Source organism: Vulpes vulpes, chromosome 3, assembly GCF_048418805.1.
Source record: "Vulpes vulpes isolate BD-2025 chromosome 3, VulVul3, whole genome shotgun sequence".
In the NCBI taxonomy this organism is placed as follows: Eukaryota; Metazoa; Chordata; class Mammalia; order Carnivora; family Canidae; genus Vulpes; species Vulpes vulpes.
This window is the reverse complement of record NC_132782.1, coordinates 134,458,486-134,479,188: the sequence shown is the minus strand read 5'-3', so window position 1 is coordinate 134,479,188 and position 20,703 is coordinate 134,458,486. Positions and strand designations below refer to the sequence as shown.

General features: G+C 34.3%; 1 protein-coding gene across 2 annotated transcripts in view; it reads left to right on the top strand.

Annotated features, from left to right (window-relative positions):
- PKN2 (protein kinase N2) overlaps positions 1-20,703 on the top strand; it is a 132,175-nt gene that overhangs the window by 55,106 nt on the left and 56,366 nt on the right. For both annotated transcript variants that reach the window (XM_026004831.2, XM_026004832.2), the window contains exons 3-6: positions 11,447-11,601; positions 19,636-19,753; positions 20,067-20,212; positions 20,298-20,511. In XM_026004831.2, the coding sequence (XP_025860616.2) occupies positions 11,447-11,601; positions 19,636-19,753; positions 20,067-20,212; positions 20,298-20,511 (633 nt within the window). The remainder of the gene's footprint in view (positions 1-11,446; positions 11,602-19,635; positions 19,754-20,066; positions 20,213-20,297; positions 20,512-20,703) is intronic.

The following is a 20,703-nucleotide window of genomic DNA, read 5'->3' as shown; positions in this document are numbered from 1 at the left end:
CATTCAGGGAGCCCGGCATGGGACTCAATCCCCTGTCTCCAGGATCACATCTGGGCTGAAGGTGGCGCTAAACCGCTGAGCCACCCGGGCTGCCCATATATTTTTCTTGTTTGTTTTTTTTTTTTTTTAAATACAGTAAGTAAATAGCCTGTGTTCTATAAGCAGACATCCTGGTTGTACAAGTAGCACTTCATTAATATTGAGCATTGGAAGCCAGCTGGGTATAAAATAAAGATCAAAGCTTATATGATCTGAGATCTCATCCACATTGGATCATTATTTAATTGTGTGGTTGTATACCACTTGCATCTCCTCCAGGCCTTGTTTTTCTCGGTTGTGAAACCTGAGGATGGACTATTTATGTCCTTTCTAGGGTGTTTTGTCAATAAAGTGTTTTTAATAGCTTGATGGAAGGTCAATTATGAGCACCTAAGCTCTTCTAATTCTAAACATGAAACATCTTGTTGGACGTAAATAGAATCTGAGGAAGCTTTCTTGGGCCTGGGAAGACTCAGGTCATACCTCAAGAAGAATCAAGGAAACAGTTTAAGGCTGGCCCTTAAGTAATCAGGATCATTTTAAGCATATGGACTGCTCCTATATTCTAGAACTCTAATTCATCTTTGAAGCCAACTACTCAGTTGTGGTTTTAGAGAAAATATTGAAAGCACCAAAACAGCATATCTGTTGCTCTACACAGTGTTGGCAAAACTAGTAACAAATTTAATTTTTACTCATCATTCTGGCTCTGGAAAATCTCAACGCTAGGGATATTTTAACTACATCGTGTTTTTTGATGACTTCCAAAGTAGTACACCTGACTAAGCTCTTTAACTTTGTTACTATTTTGTCCTTTGTCCTTTGCATAATACCTGGATATATATGATGTACGCAGTTCCCTGTGTTATATTCCCTTTGATTTCTGTTTTTCAGCTAGACTCTGAATGATTTTTTTTCCCCTCTTCCCATACCATACATGCAATACTGTAACTCCAATTTGCCTAACTCCTCTTAATTTGTAGGCCATTGCTGTCCATATTCTAGTTCTATCATTTGATCTTCAGGTCCATGAATTAGATATAATTATTACCTGCATTTACTGTTTCTTTTTTTTTTTTTTCCTACTTTCTACTCTACTGAATCTGGGATTTGCATATTTCATCAGTTATGATAATTTCTTAGCCCCTGGGTTTTTTGGTTTTTGTTTTGTTTTGTTTTTAATATTGCAGCTCCTGTATTCCCTCTAATCTTTCATTTTGGAACTCCAGTTAGATACATGATAATTTCTTCAAGTATATCTCCATTTCTCTGGTATTCTTTTTACCTGTGTCCAGTTTGCTCTTGATCACATATATTGTATTTCTGATTTCTGTTACATATTTTTTAATACTAGAAGTTCTGTTTTGTTAATCTTGGTAATTTTTGATAGGTCTTATCCTGATCATTCCTTTGATACCCTTTGTATTTAGTTTTACATATTAAATATGCTTTTTTACACTCAGTATAAGATAATGACAATAAGTGAAATTTTTTTTTTTTTTTTGAAATAAGTGAAATTTTTGCCATACTACTCCTGTAGCTTTTTTCATTCATGGTGAATTTTTTTTTTTCTACCTGAGCTTTGTGGTTTCTAATTGTGTACATACTTTCACTAGAACTTTGTGGGAATTCTTCTAGGTCTAAATTAATTCATTAATTATGAGAGAGCACAAGCAGGAGGGACAAGGGGAGGGAAAGAGAATTTCAAGTAGACTCTGCACTGAGCACCAAGCCTGATGTGGACCTAGTCCCATGACCCTTAGATCACGAACTGAGCAGAAACCAAGAGGTTGTCCAACTGCACCACACAGGCGCCCCTTGGTCTGAATGTTTTCAAAGAAGATTTGCATTTCTTTTGGTAAGATACCTGGAAGTGTTATCAATTAAAATAAATTTAAGCCAAATTTTTGGGGACCATGTAGATAGTATGATTTTCTGTGTCAAACCTACATGAGAGTAGTAGGAATTTAAAGAATATCCATTCTCCTTCCCCACCATCATCCCAAGCCAGAGACAAGTCAACAAATAATTCGGCCATTATGGATGGTACCTTTTAAGATGTCTGTCTTTAAGTTTTTTCTTAGATGCCTGGGTAACTCAGTGGTTGAGCCTCTGCCTTTGGCTCAGGGTATGATCCTGGAGTCCCCGAATCAAGTCCGGCATTGGGCTCCCTACAAGGAGCCTGCTTCTCCCTCTGCCTGTCTCTCGTCTCTGCCTCTCTATGTGTCTCTCATGAATAAATGAATAAAATCTTTCTTAAAAAAATTAAGTTTTTTCTGATCTGATTGCCCACTTTGTAGGTTTTTCCCACATCCTTTTTTTGGGCTCTTACTAAAATCCAAGCTTTAGTCCACCAGGATAATAAGAGCTTAACAAGTCTCTTTTTATCAGAAAAGCAAAAGCATTCTCAGAAAGGTAAAGCTACAGATATCTACTTATATCTGCCCTGGAATTTGGTCACATGCACCATGTGCCTTCTTCCTAGCTCCCAACTGTGAAACTGAGAAATTTTGTTTTCCCCCTTAACTTGCCTCTTATTTTAAGCAAGAGAGAGCGAGCATGGAGTATGAAGTTAGTACTTAACAAAGTGCAAATATTTTGGACTATTTGGGTATCTCATAGCATTTTATTTTTTGGTTTTATATTTTTTTATTTTTTGGAGTGGGGGGGGGCAGGCGTGCAGAGAGAGGCAGAGGGAGAGAGAGAATCTTAGGAAGGCTCCATGCCAGCACAGAGCCTAATGCTGGGCTTGATCTCAAAACCCTGGAATCATGAACTGAGTGGAAATCAAGAGCTAGATGTTTAACTGACTGAGCCACACAGGTGTCCCAGCACTTTGAATTTTATAGGAAATTCTCTTTTTAAAAAGTTATTTTTGGTGAAATTAATTTCTTAAAATATTCCCCATTTAATATAATTTTCAAATTTATTGATATAATTTATATAATATCTGTGTTAGCCATTTAAAGTCAGCATATATCTGTAGGACTATTCCCTCTTTCATTCCTAATATGGGTATGTTCTCCATTTTTCTTCCTTGACCACTTTTCTAAGGCTTCTCATTATTCTGCTTCTTTACAAAAAAAAAAAATTTTTTTTTTTTTTCACCGAGTCTTTCTTCTGGGTATTTGATTTTGTTAATCTCTGCCCTAACGTTTAGTACTTCCTTTCTCCTGTTCTCTTTGGTTTATTTGGCTATTTTTTAAAAAGTAACTTGAGACAGATGCTTAGAACTTTAAATTCTCTTTTCTAATATATGTTCAGGGTTTATGAATATCCTCTCAGTATTACTTAACTGCATCACAAAATTTTCCATACGTAAAATTTTAAAAGTTTATTTTTCTTGATATATAATTGGCATGTAGCATTGTATACATTGAAGTTTACAACAGTGTTGGTTTGGTACATTTCTATATTGCAATATGATTACCACCATAGCATCAGCTGACACCTTTATCAAATCACATCTTTTTTTGTGGTAGGAACAATTAAGATCTAGTCTCTTAGTACCTCTGGTAGGAACAATTAAGATCTAGTCTCTTAGTACCTTTGAGGTTTATAATAAAACATTATCGTCTGTAATCACTCTACTGTGCGTTAGATCTCTAGGACCCATTTGTTTACCAATTCCATGTTTGTACCCTTAACACATCCTCAATTTTTTCACCCTCAGCATCTGGTAACCACCATTGTATATTCTATTTTGTGATATCTCAGCTTTTTTAGATTCTACATATAAGTGATATCATACAATATTTGTCTTTCTGTGTCTGACTTACTTCATTTAGCATTATGCCCTCAATATCCATGTCCTAAATGGCTGAATAATACATATTCCATTTTGCATGTGTGTATATATACATACATGTGGTACACACTCCACACCTTCTTTATCCATACTACTATTGATAGATCCTTAGGTTGTTTTCATTTTTTTTTTTTTTTAATTTATGATAGTCACACAGAGAGAGAGAGAGGCAGAGACATAGGCAGAGGGAGAAGCAGGCTCCATGCACCGGAGCCCGATGTGGGACTTGATCCTGGGTCTCCAGGATCGTGCCCTGGGCCAAAGGCAGGCGCCAAACCACTGCGCCACCCAGGGATCCCCCTTAGGTTGTTTTCAGATGTGATTAGGCACATTCAGGGTGGTATGGCCGTAGACTTTAGGTTTTTTTCAGATCTTGACTATTGTGAATAAATGCTTCAATAAACATGGGTGGTGTGCACATATCTCTTAGATACGGCTTTATTTCTTTTAAATATATACCCAGGAGTGGGATTGCTGAATATGGTAGTTCTATTTTTTATTTTTTGAGGAACCTCCATACTGTTTTCCATAATAGCTAAACCAATTTATATTCCAACCAGCAATATACAAGGATTCCTGTATCTCCACAGCCTTCAAGGATACTTTTTCTTTATTTTTTTTTCCTTTGCAGAACTTTTTAGTTTATGTAGATTGAGTTTATTTTTGCTTTTGTTGTTACATCCAAAAAATTATTTCCAAGACCATTATTGAGGGCTCTTTCCTACATTTTCTTCTAAGAGTCTTATGGTATTAGGTCTTGTGTTTAAGTCTTTGATTCATTTTGAATTACCAAGATTTGTCTGCCTATTACTGGGTGCTAATGTGGGCGAGACTGCTCCCAGGTCCTTTGGCCTCTGGTACTGTATACCACAAATTCAGCAAAGGCATTTCTTTTCATACATGGGTGTCTAATTTATTATTAAAAAAGGAGGAACATCTATGACCCATCATGCTGATACCACCTAAAGTTTTAATCAGTTTGAAATACTTTCTCATTATCATTATGTTTTTGTTGTCTCATGAACTATTTAAAAGTGTGTTTCTTAGTAATTAAACATGAGACTTTGTAGTTATCTTTTATATATGGATTTTTTTCTACATTTTTTTTCTAAATTAATTACACTGTACTCCCTTGAAATTTGCTGAGACTTTGTTCTGTGTGCGCCAAAAAAAAATAATGCATATTCTCCAGTTGGGTGTTATTCTTAGTATATTTATAGGTTAAGAATTTATTTGTGTTAAAATCTGCATCTTTACCTGGGTTTGTGTCTGCTTATTCATTTCATTACCAAAAACACTGTTAATACTTAGTGGAATCTGGAGTTGCTGTTTTTTTTTTAATTCTTTCAATTTTTGCTTTCTTTTGTGGCCATGTTTTTGAGCACCTACAAATTTAGAATTATCTTTCTGGTGAATTGAACCTTCTATTGTTATGACATGAATTTCTTCTCTCCAGTAATTTTTGTGCTGAAGATATCTTTTGCCCATTATAAATATAGTTTGGGGGTTGGGATTATTGATGGCATGGAATATCTTTACTCTTTTACTTCAGCTTTTCTGTATTACTATGTTTTAGATATAGATATGTCTCTTGTAAACCACATATAGTTGCATTTAGTTTTATTTGTTTTTACCCAGGCTAATTTTTTAATCATTGTAAGATCTTTGTCTTTTACCTAAATCATTTAGTCTATTATATTTAAATAATTACTGATGTAATTGGGTTTGTATTTTGTGCTTTCAGTGTTTCCTTTTCTTTCTTGCCATTTTTATAGTCAATTATTTTGGAAAATTTGGTTAATTTAGTACAAAATGCATGCTTATTAAAGACTCGTGTTAATCACTGTTCTTTCCCATCTCTATATAATTCAGAGGCCTTAGCATACCTCGGCTTACCCATATCTGTTATTGTTGGCTTATTTTTTATTCTTGCTTTCTTAAAACTCTTACATGGCTTTTTAAATTGATTTATATAGTACTCATTTAATGTTTTTCACATGTAGGGCAGCCTGGGTGGCTCAGCAGTTTAGCGCCGCCTTCAGCCCAGGGCATGATTCTGGAGACCCAGGATTGAGTCCCACGTCGGGCTCCCTGCATGGAGCCTGCTTCTCCCTCTGCCTGTGTCTCTGCCTCTCTCCTCTCTGTGTGTGTGTGTGTCTCTCATGAATAAATAAATAAAATCTTTTTAAAAAATTTAGTTTCTCACATGTAAACCATTTTCTGTGCTCTTCATTCCTTATTTCTCTTGATATACCAATTTGTGTATCACTTTGAGTTTTATTTTTAAGAGTTTGTGACATTCTTTCCATCTTGGTAGTGTTTTAGTTTTTCTTCATTCTTGCAAGGTATTTTCACAAAATTTGCAATATAAGCTTGATAATTATATCTTATAGAGAAACTCATTCTGTTTTCTAGCTTTCATTGCTATTTTTGAAAAGTTCTCTGTCTATAGTAGCTTCTTTAGAGGTACTCTTTCATTGACTGCTCTTAAGATTTTCTCTTTGTCTTTGATTTTTTTTTTTTTGAAGTTTTACCATGATGTGTCTAAGTATGAACTTTTTTCCCTATATATATCTGCTTGGAGTTGATTGGATAGCTTGACGTCATGGATTGGTATCTTTCATAAGTTCTGAAAAATTTGTCTTTTTCTCTTCACAGAAATGTCTTTGAATCATCATTTTTCCTTTTTTTCTTCTGAAATACAGTAAGATATATTTAGATATTTTTCAGTCCTTTGTCCTTTTAATCTTTTATTTTCTGTTCCCTCCACTTCATTTTTAAGCTTACGTATTTTTCAGTACTAGTCTGCTATTTTTCTGTGTCTAATTTGCTGTTAAACTAATCCATTAAAATAGTTAAGTCTAAGTCCTAGCACTCAAGATGCTTGTAGTCTCAGAGGGAAAACAGACACGAAAATAGACCATTTTAATACTGTATAATACATATATTTCAGTGAAGGGAAGAAAAAAATACTTAAAGACATATTATAAAGGGCACCTGATCAGATTGGGGGATGGTTAAGGAAGAAAAAAATGTTGCCTAAGCTAAGTTAACAGTAGCATGAAGGAAAACAGGTACATTGCATTTTGGAAAGATAAAGATTTTTTTAAAGCAAACATAGAATTTGACAAAAAACAGTAATGGAAAGTTAGCTTAGAGCTAGTCAGCATAAAGCCTTTATTTTAACGCCTAGTTATGAAAGTAGGACCTTATTTGGGACTCTTTTGATCTAATACATAAACATTATACTAAAAACCTTGTTATTTGGGGTATCTGGGTGGCTCAGACACTTAGGCATGCCTTAGCTCAGGTCATAATCCCAGGGTCCTAGGATCCAGCCCTGTGTCAGGCTCCCTGCTTAGTGGGGAGCCCGCTTGTCCCTCTGCCTCTCCCTGCGTGTGCTATCTCTGTCAAATGAATAAATGAAATCTTAAAAAAAAAAAAAGAAAAAGAAAAAGAAAAACCTTGTTATTTGTATAACATATATTTTAAATTGTATGATAATGTTTAGAAGATAAGAAGTGCAAATAATTCCTGTAATCCCAACCACTACCACCACCACCACCGACCCCCCGCACCACCACCACCACACACGACTGGTTTGGTAGGTACAGCAAATAAATGCAGCAAATGGAGATTTGACCTGATTCTCAGTCATGGGGTTGTTTTTTTGTTTTGTTTTTTTCAAATTTTTATTTATTTATGATAGTCACACAGAGAGCGAGAGTGAGGCAGAGACACAGGCAGAGGGAGAAGCAGGCTCCATGCACCGGGAGCCCGACGTGGGATTCGATCCTGGGTCTCCAGGATCGCGCCCGGGGCCAAAGGCAGGCGCCAAACCGCTGCGCCACCCAGGGATCCCAGTCATGGGGTTTTTAAAGTGGTAAAGTATGTACTTAAGAATAGATTCAACATTTGCTCTTAGAGTGGAAAAATAATTTCATCTTACAGAATTTTTTTACATTCCCTTTTTTGAAAGGAGAACATTAATGGGGAGTTCTGGTTATCCCTGTTTTGAAATATGTTTCACCATGAAGAAAAGTTTAACAAATATACTGGTACCCATATGTTTTATAATGCTAGAATTTACCGTAACCTATAAGAAAGGAAACTAGAGAGAAGAAAAGTAGTTCGTTAAAAGGAAAAATAGGCAAAATCTGAGTAGACAGCAAAATGGTTCTCTAATTTCTAAATAAGTGAAAACTGGGCTTTATAAAACTAGACCTATCTAAAGTTAAATTTCTGCCTTGGCATATAGTTTTATGACTTTTGCAAATTACTTGATCTAAGTTTTAGTTGTTTCTATTTGTAAAATGAGGTTGTGTTACAAACTTTTGTGAGTTCCTTTGAAGATTAAATGAGGAGAAATACCAGCTACTTAACTGTGCCCTGACATGTAATTTTATTGAGCCCTAAACATTGGCCTAAGCACTATACAAGGCTTATCTTCACAATAACCTCCAATTTGTGGCTAAGGAAACTGCAACAGAGAGATGTGAAGTAAGTATATGATCAAGACCACACCAATAAGCAGTAGCCACAGGATTTTAATCTGGGCATTCTGACCTTCAGAGCCCAGACCCCTAATCATTATGTTATTTCTTATGTTTTTATAATCCTTATTAAAACTGAGGACATAGTTTTCCATAAAAAATAGTGTTAGGTTTTATAATATTACAAATTCACAGACTATTAGAATCAATGTATCTTTCCAGTATCTTAGTACAACCTGTTTTAATGTGCAAGAATTTCTTATATAGCGTCTTTAACAGATTATAATACAGCTTTTGTGTAAATGCTTCCAGAGACAAGGAATTCTATTACATTCTAAGGAATCTTTTCATTGTTAGGTAACTTAAAATGTAAGGAATTTCTCTTTATGATAAAATTTTTATCCTCACTACCTTTACCTATTTGTTCTAATTCTTTGCCTGGTGGGGAAATAGTAAGTGGATAGCTTCTTTCATAAGCATATAATTAAATATTTAGGCAAGAATCTTTTCTCTTTCTCACCCTAGGCTAAACACCATCAACTATTTTACAGACAACACATTTCCACACATTTCTCAGAGGGCCTTCTATGAATGCATCCCAGTTCTTTTTTTTAAATGTGCTTACTATAAATTAACTTTATACACCAAATTTTATGTGATTTTGATTTTTTACAAAAGTATCATTTATGCTAAAAAAAAAAAAAAAAGAAGAAGAAGAAACCCTAACTGTTCACAGATCTGAATACACCTAACTTTTTAGTCATTACTGTAATGTGCAATTCATTTATGGACACAACAGGAGATATGCTTACACTTCATATAAGGACTACTACTAGTTAATGTTTATTGAATATTTACTAAGCACCATACCTTTTTCTAAGCTCTTCAAATGTAATTTATTTAATCACAATAATCCCGTGAGCTTGATGCTATTTTTACTGTTTCAATAATGACAGTGAGGCACAAGAGCTATTAAGTAGTTTTACCCCCTATTATATGGTTTGTACTAAATCTCAGTTCCAAACCTGAGATTCAGACCTAGGTACTCTTAACCACTCCGATATATATGTCTTAGTTCAGGCTGCTTCAACAAAATACCATGGATTGAGTGGCTTAAATAACAGACATTTATTTCTCACAGTTCTGGAGGCTGGGAACTCAAATCAAGATGCCAGCAGGCTCAGAGTTCTGGTAATGGACCTCTTCCTGGTTTGCAGACAGCATCTTTGTATCCTTACATGATAGAGAGACCATCCTGATCTAATTACTTCCCAAAGGGCTCGCTGCCAATACCATCACATTAGGGCTTTAACATGTGCATTTGAGGGAACATTAACATTCTGTCCATAGCAGTATGTTAAGTAGTTCTTTTGTGAGCCTGATCTGAAAAGTTATCTATACTTAATATTAGATTTTTAATATGAGTATGTCACCTATAAAATCAACATTTGGACCAGCTATTTTGTAATGTGGGGAATTCAGTTACAATAAAAACTTTTCTTGAATTTGAATCTCAGCTAGTAACTGTGACTTTTCTGTTTTGTGATGTGTAAAACGTGGATAATATCTGTCTCAAGTTATTTTAAGGATTAATATGCATACATATACATATTTGTGTATAATTATACTGTTATATATGTAAATATGCACACGCAGAGTCTAGTATAATATTTACAAGGTTTTTAAATGGCAAAGAGGCAGCATAGCACAGCAATTATTAAGGTAGACTTTGATATGGAACTGACTTACTAGATCCATGACCTTGGGCTGGTTTCTTAACCACTCTGTGCCCTAGTTTTCTTTTTCTATAGTATGGGTAGTGCTTATTATAGAACTGTTTATGAGGATTGATGAGTTTATAGAGCCCTTACATCAAGACTTACACTTTGTAACATAGTATATAAATGATAAAATGGTATTTTATGTCAGTATCTAGCATAGCACCTATATTTTTGCAAGTTAATTAAATTATGTTGAGTTTTTAAAAGATTTTTTTTAAAGGAATTTATTTATTCATGAGAGACAGAGAGAGGGAAGACTGGTAGAGGGAAAGACAGGCTCCCCACAAGGAGCCTGATGCGAGGCTCTATCTCTGGATTCTCGGATCATGACCTGAGGCAAAGGCAGACATTCAGCCACTGAACCACCCAGGTGCCCCTGTTGAAATGTTTTAAACTCACTCATTTTTTTTAAAGGAATGTAAACACTCATTAAAATCAGTTGATCGCACCATCTTTTATTGCACTTAACCGTGAAGCAGAAAGGTTAAGTAACTTGCACTTTAGATAATTTTCCAATGATAGCCAAGTTACTTGGCTATAACTAAACCATGTCTAGTACCCTAGTCTTCTAGGTTCTTTTTTTATAAGCAAGGGACCTATAGTAGATAAAACACAAGATGATGAACTTCAATATAAAGAATTTTAGTTATATGGTAGAAATAGTTCAACAATAATGGGTTACCCAAAATAATTAGAAGGTTCAATTTGAAGTTTTTGTTTTTATTTTAACAATAGAAGCACTTCTGTATGCTTTATAAGAAACCATGGACTTGAAGCTTTAGATATCCCCCAATCAGCAATGTGGTATCATTCAATCGGTATCCTTGACACACTTTCCATTGTGAACATCCTCCTAGTAGAAAACAAAATGTGAAGTCTTTAATACGTATGTTTAGGTTATTACTATAAAGAATGCTGGCCTTCTATTTGAAATACCCTTGGTCCTATTTACAAAGAATTACTTTAGAGGAATTTGTATAATGTTTAAGTATGCTTTGTTCTCTAACCAATCAGGTAGTAAGTAGAGATTTAGTTCAGTAGTTGAATAGACGAGTCAAATTATTTTAATTTAAACATAATAGTGTTGGGAAAACTTGAGGCAATGATCTAATTCAGTTACAGACGCAGTGTATTCCTGGCAGATGATCTTGCAACTCTGAACATTTTCTTGGCTTGAAATCTTGCATTATCTGTAAGCAAAAGGAGATTCCCTTTAGGTGACATTAAGCTCATCTCAAACCTTATAATTCTTTATTCTTTGAGAATATTAACTTTTCATTTTAAGCAGCCTAATTTGTAATTTTGACATACTATTTAATTTACAGATTGCCCAAGGACTCCAGATACTCCCAGCAGTGACCCTCGTTGTTCCACTAGCAGTAATAGATTGATGGCCTTACAAAAACAGTTGGATATAGAACTTAAAGTAAAACAAGGTGCAGAGAATATGATACAGATGTATTCAAATGGGTCTTCAAAGGTAAGTACTATAAATGTAAATGTATACAGTCCTCATTATTTGCAGATTCCTTATGTATGAATTCACCTACCTGATAAAATTTATTTGTCACCCCAGCATCAGTACTTGTGGCACTTTCACAGTCATGTGGACATGCACAGAGGGCTGAAAAATGTGAGTTGTCTGATGTGCATGCTCCCAGCTGAAGTCAAACAAGGTGCTCTATCTACCTTGTTCTTTAAGGTCCTACACTGTAAACAAGTATCCTTTTCATGGTCTGTAGTACCACAGTTTTTACATTTTTGTGCTTACTGTGATTTTGCTGCTTTTAAACAATGTATTATGATTTCTAAGACCATTTTAGCCTTCAAATTTGAAAGTATTGACAATAGAACAAGTTAGAAAAAATAGTTTTTTAAATTATGTTTTTAAAATTGTTTACTCCTACCAAAACCAATCAAGAAAAAAAATTTAGCTATATGAGTTAAGGGTACACAAGAGCTCTCCATGTTTGCAACTTTCCTGTGAACCTAACATGTTCTAAAACAAAAAGGTTATTTTTTAAAATTTAGACTTTAATGAATTTTCCATCACTATATACAGGTTTTTAGGAAAGGACAAATGAAAAAACAGGACATTCTAGTGATAGCGATTGTTTGGAGTAGAGCTGTGGGTTCTTGGGGAATCTGGAATGGGCATGTAACTCCTAATGGAAAATCATTTTATGACAAGCAATTGTTACTAATGGAAATATGTCCTTATTCTGCCATACAATGTAGAAGAGAAAATGCTGGGAACCACTGATCCAGATTATTTTAAAGGTTCTTTCCAATATAAGGTTCTATAACTGAATTTCCAAAAAGTCTTAGAAAGGTGCACTTATAAAATTTACTTTGGTATTCTCAACTAATTTAAAGCTCTTGCCTCTGCAAATTAATGTTTCTTTCATATTTTAATAGATATTTCCTAAGTAATTTCAGAATAAAAGTTACTAGGTTATATTTTTGTTTTGTTTTGTTTAAGAATTTAAAATGGGGGGGGGGGGTTACTTGATTCCATGCATCCTGCCTACTCAGCCAAAGAATCTAGAAAGATGCTAAAAAAGAAATGTGTCTATGTTAATAAGATTTTTTAAGTTTAATAATGAAAATTAGATTACATACCATATTTCAAATGAATTTATAAGTTATTTTTAGAGAAATAGATTTGTTTCTACTTGGTATATTATATGAGACTTACTAGCATATTTTATTCACTTTAAACACTCATAGGGTATGGTAGAGTTGTTTCCTCTGTTAGGTTTAGTATTGACCTTTAGTTTTGAACATTTTTCATTTTTATCAAATGTTATTTTGGACTTTTTGTTTTAAGGCAAATACTATGTTCTTGGAACTGTGAATGTATCATATTATGCTGGGTGTTTTAAAATTAAATTTATTCAGGACGCCTGGGTGGCTCCACAGTTGAGCACCTGCCTTTGGCTCAGGGCATGATCCCGTGATTCCGGGATCGAGTCCCACTTTGGGCTCCCTGTGTGGAGCCTGCTTCTCTCTCTGCCTATGTCTCTGCCTAAGAAAATCTTTTACATTACATTACATTACATTACATTACATTACATTACATTACATTACATTACATTACATTACATTACATTACATTTATTCAGGAGCACCAGGGTATACTCAGTTGAGCCACCGACTCTTGGTTTTAAGTCAGGTCCTGATCTCAGGATCATGAGATTGAGCCCTGCATTGAGCTCCACATTGAGCAGTGGGTCTGCTTAGGACTCTCTCTTGCTCTCCCTCTGCCTCTCTCTCTCTCTCTCTCAAAAAAAATAAATCTTAAAAAAATTAAATTTACCCAGCTACTACCATTTGGAGTAACATTTTAAAATATAAAGTTGATGGATTAGATTGATAAGTTTATGAACCTTTTGAAGTTAAAGGAAAAATGAACGTGTATATTGATAGATGGATAAATGAGAAGGCCATAGGTTTCACTGTATTCCCAAAATGATCGGTAATTGCCCCCACTCCACCCCCAATTTGAACAGGTTTATGGACATATTAAAAGTAAAACAAATAGGTAACTTATGATAACCACAGGTCCAAAATGAACAGAACTATGAGCATTCTACTAAAACAGATAATTTTCCAATAGACTTTTTTTTTTTTTTTTTACGACTTATGTATTTATTTGAGAGAGGTGGGTGTGGGGATAAAGGGAGAAGGAGAGAGAAACTTTTAGCAGACTTCAAGCTGAGTGTGAAGCCTGATGCAGAGCTCAGTCCCACAACCCTAAAATCACAACCTGAGCTGAAATGGAGAGTTTGAATGCTCAACTGACTGTGCCACCCAGGCACTCTAATAGCCTTTTATTTTTAATTAGGAGATTTATTAACTTGAGAAGGGGTCAGGTGGAGGTCCAGCTGCTAAAGGCTCCAAGGTAGACTTGCTAGTTATTTCTGTGTAGATTTGGTCTTGTTTTCATTTCTCATTTTTAAACCTCTCAGAGGGTCAAAGTCTATCTCTATGAGATTAGGGAACATTGTAAACTCTGAAGTTATGTGGAATATTAATTTATTTGTTAAGGACTTAACAGTTTGTTAGCTATTTTGCTGGGCTCTGGAGTATAAATGTAATAAAATTAATGCCTTATAACAAAGTAGGTACTTAACAGATAATTACCCTGCTTTCAAAAACTTCACTATCCAAAAAAGGTACATGTAAATAATTACATTATGTAATAGTGGTATGTTTGTTACTTTAGAATCAGTGAATAAGAATCACTTAACTGCCATTAGAAATTATTAAAGTCTTAATATGAGATTTGAAGGATGGTTTGGAATTTAAAAGGTAATTACTTTCTAGGGAAGATGATATGGGTAAACCCAGTGATACAGAGTAATGAACTATTGAAGAGCATGGCTTAGTCTTAGAAATGGAAGTGCTTCTCTATGGCTATAGCAGGAACTCTGAACTTCTTTCTTACCCAACGTATCTGAGGTAGGTAGATAGACTTTTAACAGTCGCAGGCATCTTCAGTGGAAGGCCGTGCCCTCAGGGGTAAATGAATCTCAATCTCCAGAAGAAAGCACATTTATTTTGGGAAAGGCTTCCAGATTATTCCAACAAGACTCTCCCCCTGCCCCCCATTCTCCACCAGTAAAGCTTTAAGTGAGTGACTTAAAGTGAGAGGTGTAGCATAATTGAAAGACAAACCAGATTATAAAGTACTTTGGACAAAATTAAGCAGTTAAGATTCTATCTTATAAGATACATGGAGCTACCAAAAGACTTTTTAGCAGAGTAAATACATAATCATATTTGAAATTTAGAAAGTTCACATTCATCTTTCTCAGACTTGAAGAATTAATTAGAGAAGGGTCAAGTATTTAGGTAGCAAGTTTAAGTAGGAGTTCATTCCCCTTGTAATAGCAGTAAAAGCAAAGAAGACAGAGTCAAGCTATTTAGGTAGAATAATTATGTGGTGTCTGGTTATGAGAGAGAAGGCAGAGTCAAAGATGATTCTTAGATCAAGTATGTAGGCAGATTGGTCAACGCTGGTGCCCTTCACAAGGATAGGTAATTTCCAATGGGGAGCAAATTTAGGGACAGGGATTATGAGTTCAGTTTGGTGGTAAAAATCATCTTCAGGACTCTGGTTATTGAATTCTCTATGACAAAACTACTACCCCAGCACACATGATAGCCAGAGGAGGTGTCCTTCTAAAAGCCAAGTCATATTTTCACACTCTTGTTTCAGAACCTTCAGTTGGCTTTCTGGCATGCTTAGAACAGAATTCAGAGTCCTTATTGTGGCTCTGCAAGTTCATACATGATTTACTCTGGCTACTTTCTGATTTTATCCTTTAAAAAACGCTTTCATTCTCTCTCATTATACTCTAGCGATATCATCTTCTTTGCTATCTCTTGAACATATCAAGCACACTCTTACCTCAGAGGCTTTGTATTTACTGTGTCTCTGCCTAGATGTCTTTTCTTTCAAGTACTTTCATGCGGCTTTTTCTCTCACTTCATTACAGTTTCTGCTAGGTGCTAACACTCCAGCAAGCTCTTTACTGCTACCCTGTATAAAATAGCAGCCCCGTCTCTCCTTATCTCTTTCATTGCATTACTAATACCTGAAATTATAATTTCCACAATTTCTTTATCATCTTTATCAATATTAGAATGTAAATTTTATGGCTCTAAGTAGCACCATGGGTATTCAGAATAATCTGAGGGCTTGATAAGACATTTCAAAGAGGGGCACCTGGATGGCTCAGTGGTTGAGCCTTTGACTCTGGTCATGATCCCAGGGTCCTGGGATTGAGTCCTGCGTCAGGCTCCCCTCAGGGAGTCTGCTTCTCCCTCTATGTCTCTGCCCCTCTCTCTATCTCTCATGAATGAATTAATGAATAAATGAATAAATAAATATCTTAAAAAAAAGACCTGTCAAAGAGATGTTTTCCATTGATGTATTAAGATGACAAACCCAAGGTATTTATTAAAATATGGGGTTCTTGTTAACCTCTTTAAATGCATCCAAGTCTTTTCAGACCTTTTCTTCAATTGGAAATATCTGACCATCTATCCCAGTCTCACTCTCCTCATCTGTATTAATAGCCCAAAAACCTTTCTGGTTTCCCTTAGCTAATATTTATCCATCCCATCTTCCTTTGAATTTTCCTGGGTGCTTTAAACATTCTGATACATACAATAATTATTTGTGTCTGTTCAACCAAATTATAGCTTTTAAAAGGTAAATCCTGACTGATCTTTGTATTTTCACTGGATGTAGCCACATTAAATACATGCAAAGTAAGCCATAAATATGTGATGGAAAAATGAAGATAATGATTGGCTTATTTATTTCAGAAATCCATGTGTGATGTAGTTTATTTGTTAGAATGGTCCCACTATGATTTAGAAAATAATAACAATTACTTTTTATAAAACAAAATATTATATAATTGGAATATATTATAAATGTTTTAACTTATAATTTTAAAATGTTGTACATTCAAAATACAACTATCAGGCATTGTAGAATGCTAATTACCAATAAAACTATATGAAATTGCTATCTTTGTAGTTCAAAATTGTTCAGGTATTGGCATTTTCATGATTCAACCTATTATACATAAAAATCTTTCCAAAGCCTTAACATAAAAGCAAATATTTCTGTAATTCATAAACCAATTCATATACTTTGTCGTTTGCTTTGAATGTATTAGGTGCTCAGTAAAAAATCCATTGAATTCATAGAAGCATAAAACTGACCGTAAAAATTTATTGAATGTTGGAAAGCATAAGACTGACAAGTAGTAACTGTAAATCACCTGTGATTGGTAATGTCCAGTGTCACATTTAAAAAAGCCTTCATCATACTTTGACATCTGTGCAGATCTCTCAGAAGTTTGGAAAAAGTTGATTACTTTTAAAATGAACTAATGCTCTTCTTTGCATGTTGAACTGAAATAGTTAAGAAAGCATTTCCAAAGAAGTAAATGACAGAACTACTGTCTTCTCACATGGTGGTAAAACTGTAAAAGGAGTGGCTTAATTGAAAAGCATGGTATTATATAGTTTGCTTGATATTTATACATTTATATTAGGACTTCATTGAAATAAGATAATCATCTTTATTAATCTGAAAGAGAACATTTTAATGCCAATTATGTGCTAAGCAATAGAATTTCAGTTTTATCTAATGCTTACAAAAGCTCCATGTTTTAGAGGGGTTTCCCCATTATATAATTTCTGCAAGAAACCCAAATCTTGCAGAAGGTTAGGTAACTAACCCTAGTTTAAAAAGACAGTAAGATTTGGACCCCAGTCTATCTGATTGTGAAACATATTTGCCTCATTAAATTAGGAGCTTTGGAATACTAAAAGTTTTTCTCTTACTCTGATGAGATTTCAAAGAAACAGAAAAACTTTCAAATCTTCAGTTTGTCTGATGTACCTAATACTGGAAAGGAGGGATTAAAGTAAGAGAAAAATATTTTCATTTTAAATTTGGAAGGTGAATAGGTATATTCTCAAAAGCATATATAATTAGTCATAGCCAAACACCAGACTCAAGCAAGTATTTTTAATGGTAAACCATAATTAACAAATACAGTATATGTGTTTACTTCATGGTGTAAATTGATATTTAAGAGACTTATAGTAAACTATATGGCCCAACTCCTTCAGTGTAAAATCTGAATATTTAATAAAGAATGAAATCTGACTAGAAGATCTTTATTGAATTGACTGGCCTTCAGAGCAGGAAAGAAATGGAAGAAAAAATCATAAATATGCAAACTCCTTTTTCTTCCACTGTATTTTAGCCAACCTAATTTGGTATTTATCATAAAACATATCAGCTCACTTTTCTTTTCCTTATATAATGGCAGTATTGTCTTTCTTCCCTCACATCTTCATTCATTTATACTGTGTCATCTTCTTCATTTATACAGTGCCATAATATACTGTGTGTTTTTATTGAAATGATCTGCACATCTGATGCTTGTTTCTTAGCTTCTAGTCTTGAACTCTTCAGAGAGTATAGGTTGATTATATCCTATTTTATTTCCAAATCAGTACTGATTACCTTAGTGATAAAAGTAGAGGTGCTTAAATAATAAGCAAAAATTGGCCTTTTTCGTGAATAAGTGCTTCCTAACTTGATGCGTAGTTTTGTTTATCATTTGTTTTTTTTGTGGATTGAAGCCTACTAGACTTTGACAACTAATATAACTAAGCAAGAGATGGTATTAACTTGTTATTTATTGCATACAAAATTTTTTTATTGCATAAAAATATTGCTGTATTAGTTTTCTATGGCTGCTTCAAGAAATTATCATAAATTTCATGGCTTAGAGCAACATAACTTTATTATTTTACAATTTTGTAATTGAGAAGTCTCATGGATCTCACTGAGGCTAAAGTCAGGCATTGGCAGGGCTGCATTCCCTTCTGAGGGATGTAGTGGAGAATTTGTTTCCTTGATCTTACTAGCACGTAAAGGCTTCCAACATTTCTTAGCTTATGGCTCTTTTCTTCTCGGTCTTTGAAGCCAACAACGGTGGGTCCAGTTCTTCTCATATTGCTCTGCCCTCCTCTTCTGCCTTTCTCTTCCACGTTTAAGGAGGCTTGTGATTACTTTGGGCCCACCTGGATAATCCAGGAAATTATCTGTGTATTTTAAGGTTGGGTGGTTAACAACCTTAATTCCATCTGCTGTCTTAGTTTCCCTTTGCCATCTTGGACATCTTTGGGTGGATCATTATTTAGCTGACTACAATTCCAAAAATGGTAAGTTTTCATGCCTCTCCATCAGTAATGTTCATTGTTACTGGAACTAAACTGAGATATGGTAGTAATGTTATTTCATGTAATTCACCTTTCTTGAAGTTTTAAAAAATAACAAGTTTATTCACCATAATTTCCTCCCTTGCTTTATTGAGAAGGTCTTATTTTTTGACATTCAAGAATTTCAAGAGAGACTTTTCTCATTATGTCACTAATGTTGACAAATGCTGTTTCTTGTTTCCTTTATCAGATTTAAGGGAACACAGATACCAGCTATGATTAGTTATTTTAAAAATTTGCCTACATATGTGAAACTATGAGAATTTAACTGTAATTTTTTTTAACTGTAATTTTATAGAAGAGGAAGAGATTTTCAAAATGTTTAGGCTTAGTCACTGAGGCATCTATCTGTTACATACAATGCTTCTGAGTATGAGATTATTGACCATGGTACAGGAAAATTCTTCATATTTTGTGTAAAGTGAAAAAGAGAAAATTATAAATGTGAATTTGGAGTTTTTAAAAATAGTAATAAGACCCACTTGCTTTTTCTCAAATTGTCTTACTGAGTTGTTTTTCTCATTTATAGCCCTATCAGTTTGGTGGCTTTTTAAAATAAATGTACTTACTTAGTGTTCTACTAACTCTATTTTTCACTTGCTGCCAATCATTTGACCTTATTTAGAAGCTATTGAAAATGTTTTATTTTTTTTCTTTTCATCTGCTTACCATTTCAAACTTATTTTAATAGGATCGGAAACTCCATGGCACAGCTCAGCAACTGCTCCAGGACAGCAAGACAAAAATAGAAGTGATACGAATGCAGATTCTTCAGGCAGTCCAGACCAATGAATTGGCTTTTGATAATGGTGATGGAATAGAGATAAATTGTCATTCTTATTATTCTGGGCATGTAAATTTTATGTAGGAAAGAAGCACTGGTTCAAAATTAAAGAGGTGGAGGTATTATGGTTTTGTCTTGAGTTTTGATGGCTGAAATGGAAGGCTTTTTATTTCAACATTGTGTCTAAGTATTACTTCAATGTTTATTGACTTCTTAATAATGAACTTTCTCTTAAGTTGTAAGAAATCATTTCCTTTTCATGAGTTTTAATCACTAATCACTACACATGAGAATACCAAATAAATGGTTCAATTGCTTTTTTTTTTCCCCCCCTCTAGCAAAACCTGTCATAAGTCCTCTTGAACTTCGGATGGAAGAATTAAGGCATCATTTTAGGATAGAGTTTGCAGTAGCAGAAGGTGCAAAGAATGTAATGAAATTACTTGGCTCAGGAAAAGTAACAGACAGGAAAGCACTTTCAGAAGTAATTTTAAATATTTTAACTTAATAAATACATTATTCAAAGAATGTAATTATTTTAAATGACAATTGTCTTTTCCCTATTCAAGGCCCAAGCAAGATTTAATGAATCAAGTCAGAAGTTGGACCTTTTAAAGTATTCATTAGAGCAAAGGTTAAATGAACTTCCCAAGAATCATCCCAAAAGCAGTATTATTATTGAGGAGCTTTCACTTGTTGCATCACCAACACTAAGTCCACGTCAAAGTATGATTTCAACACAAAACCAGTATAGCACACTATCCAAACCAGCAGCCCTAACAGGTAAGTTGCATACATCTCCTAATTATTTTTGGTGCATCTCTTTTTTGTGTATATCTGGTCCTGTTTTAATAAATGAATAAGAAAGTATGCACAGATTTTTAAAATATTGTGATAAGATACACATAACAAAATTTATTATCTTAACCATTTTAAAATACATAATTCAGAAGTATGTATGTATTTATTTACAGT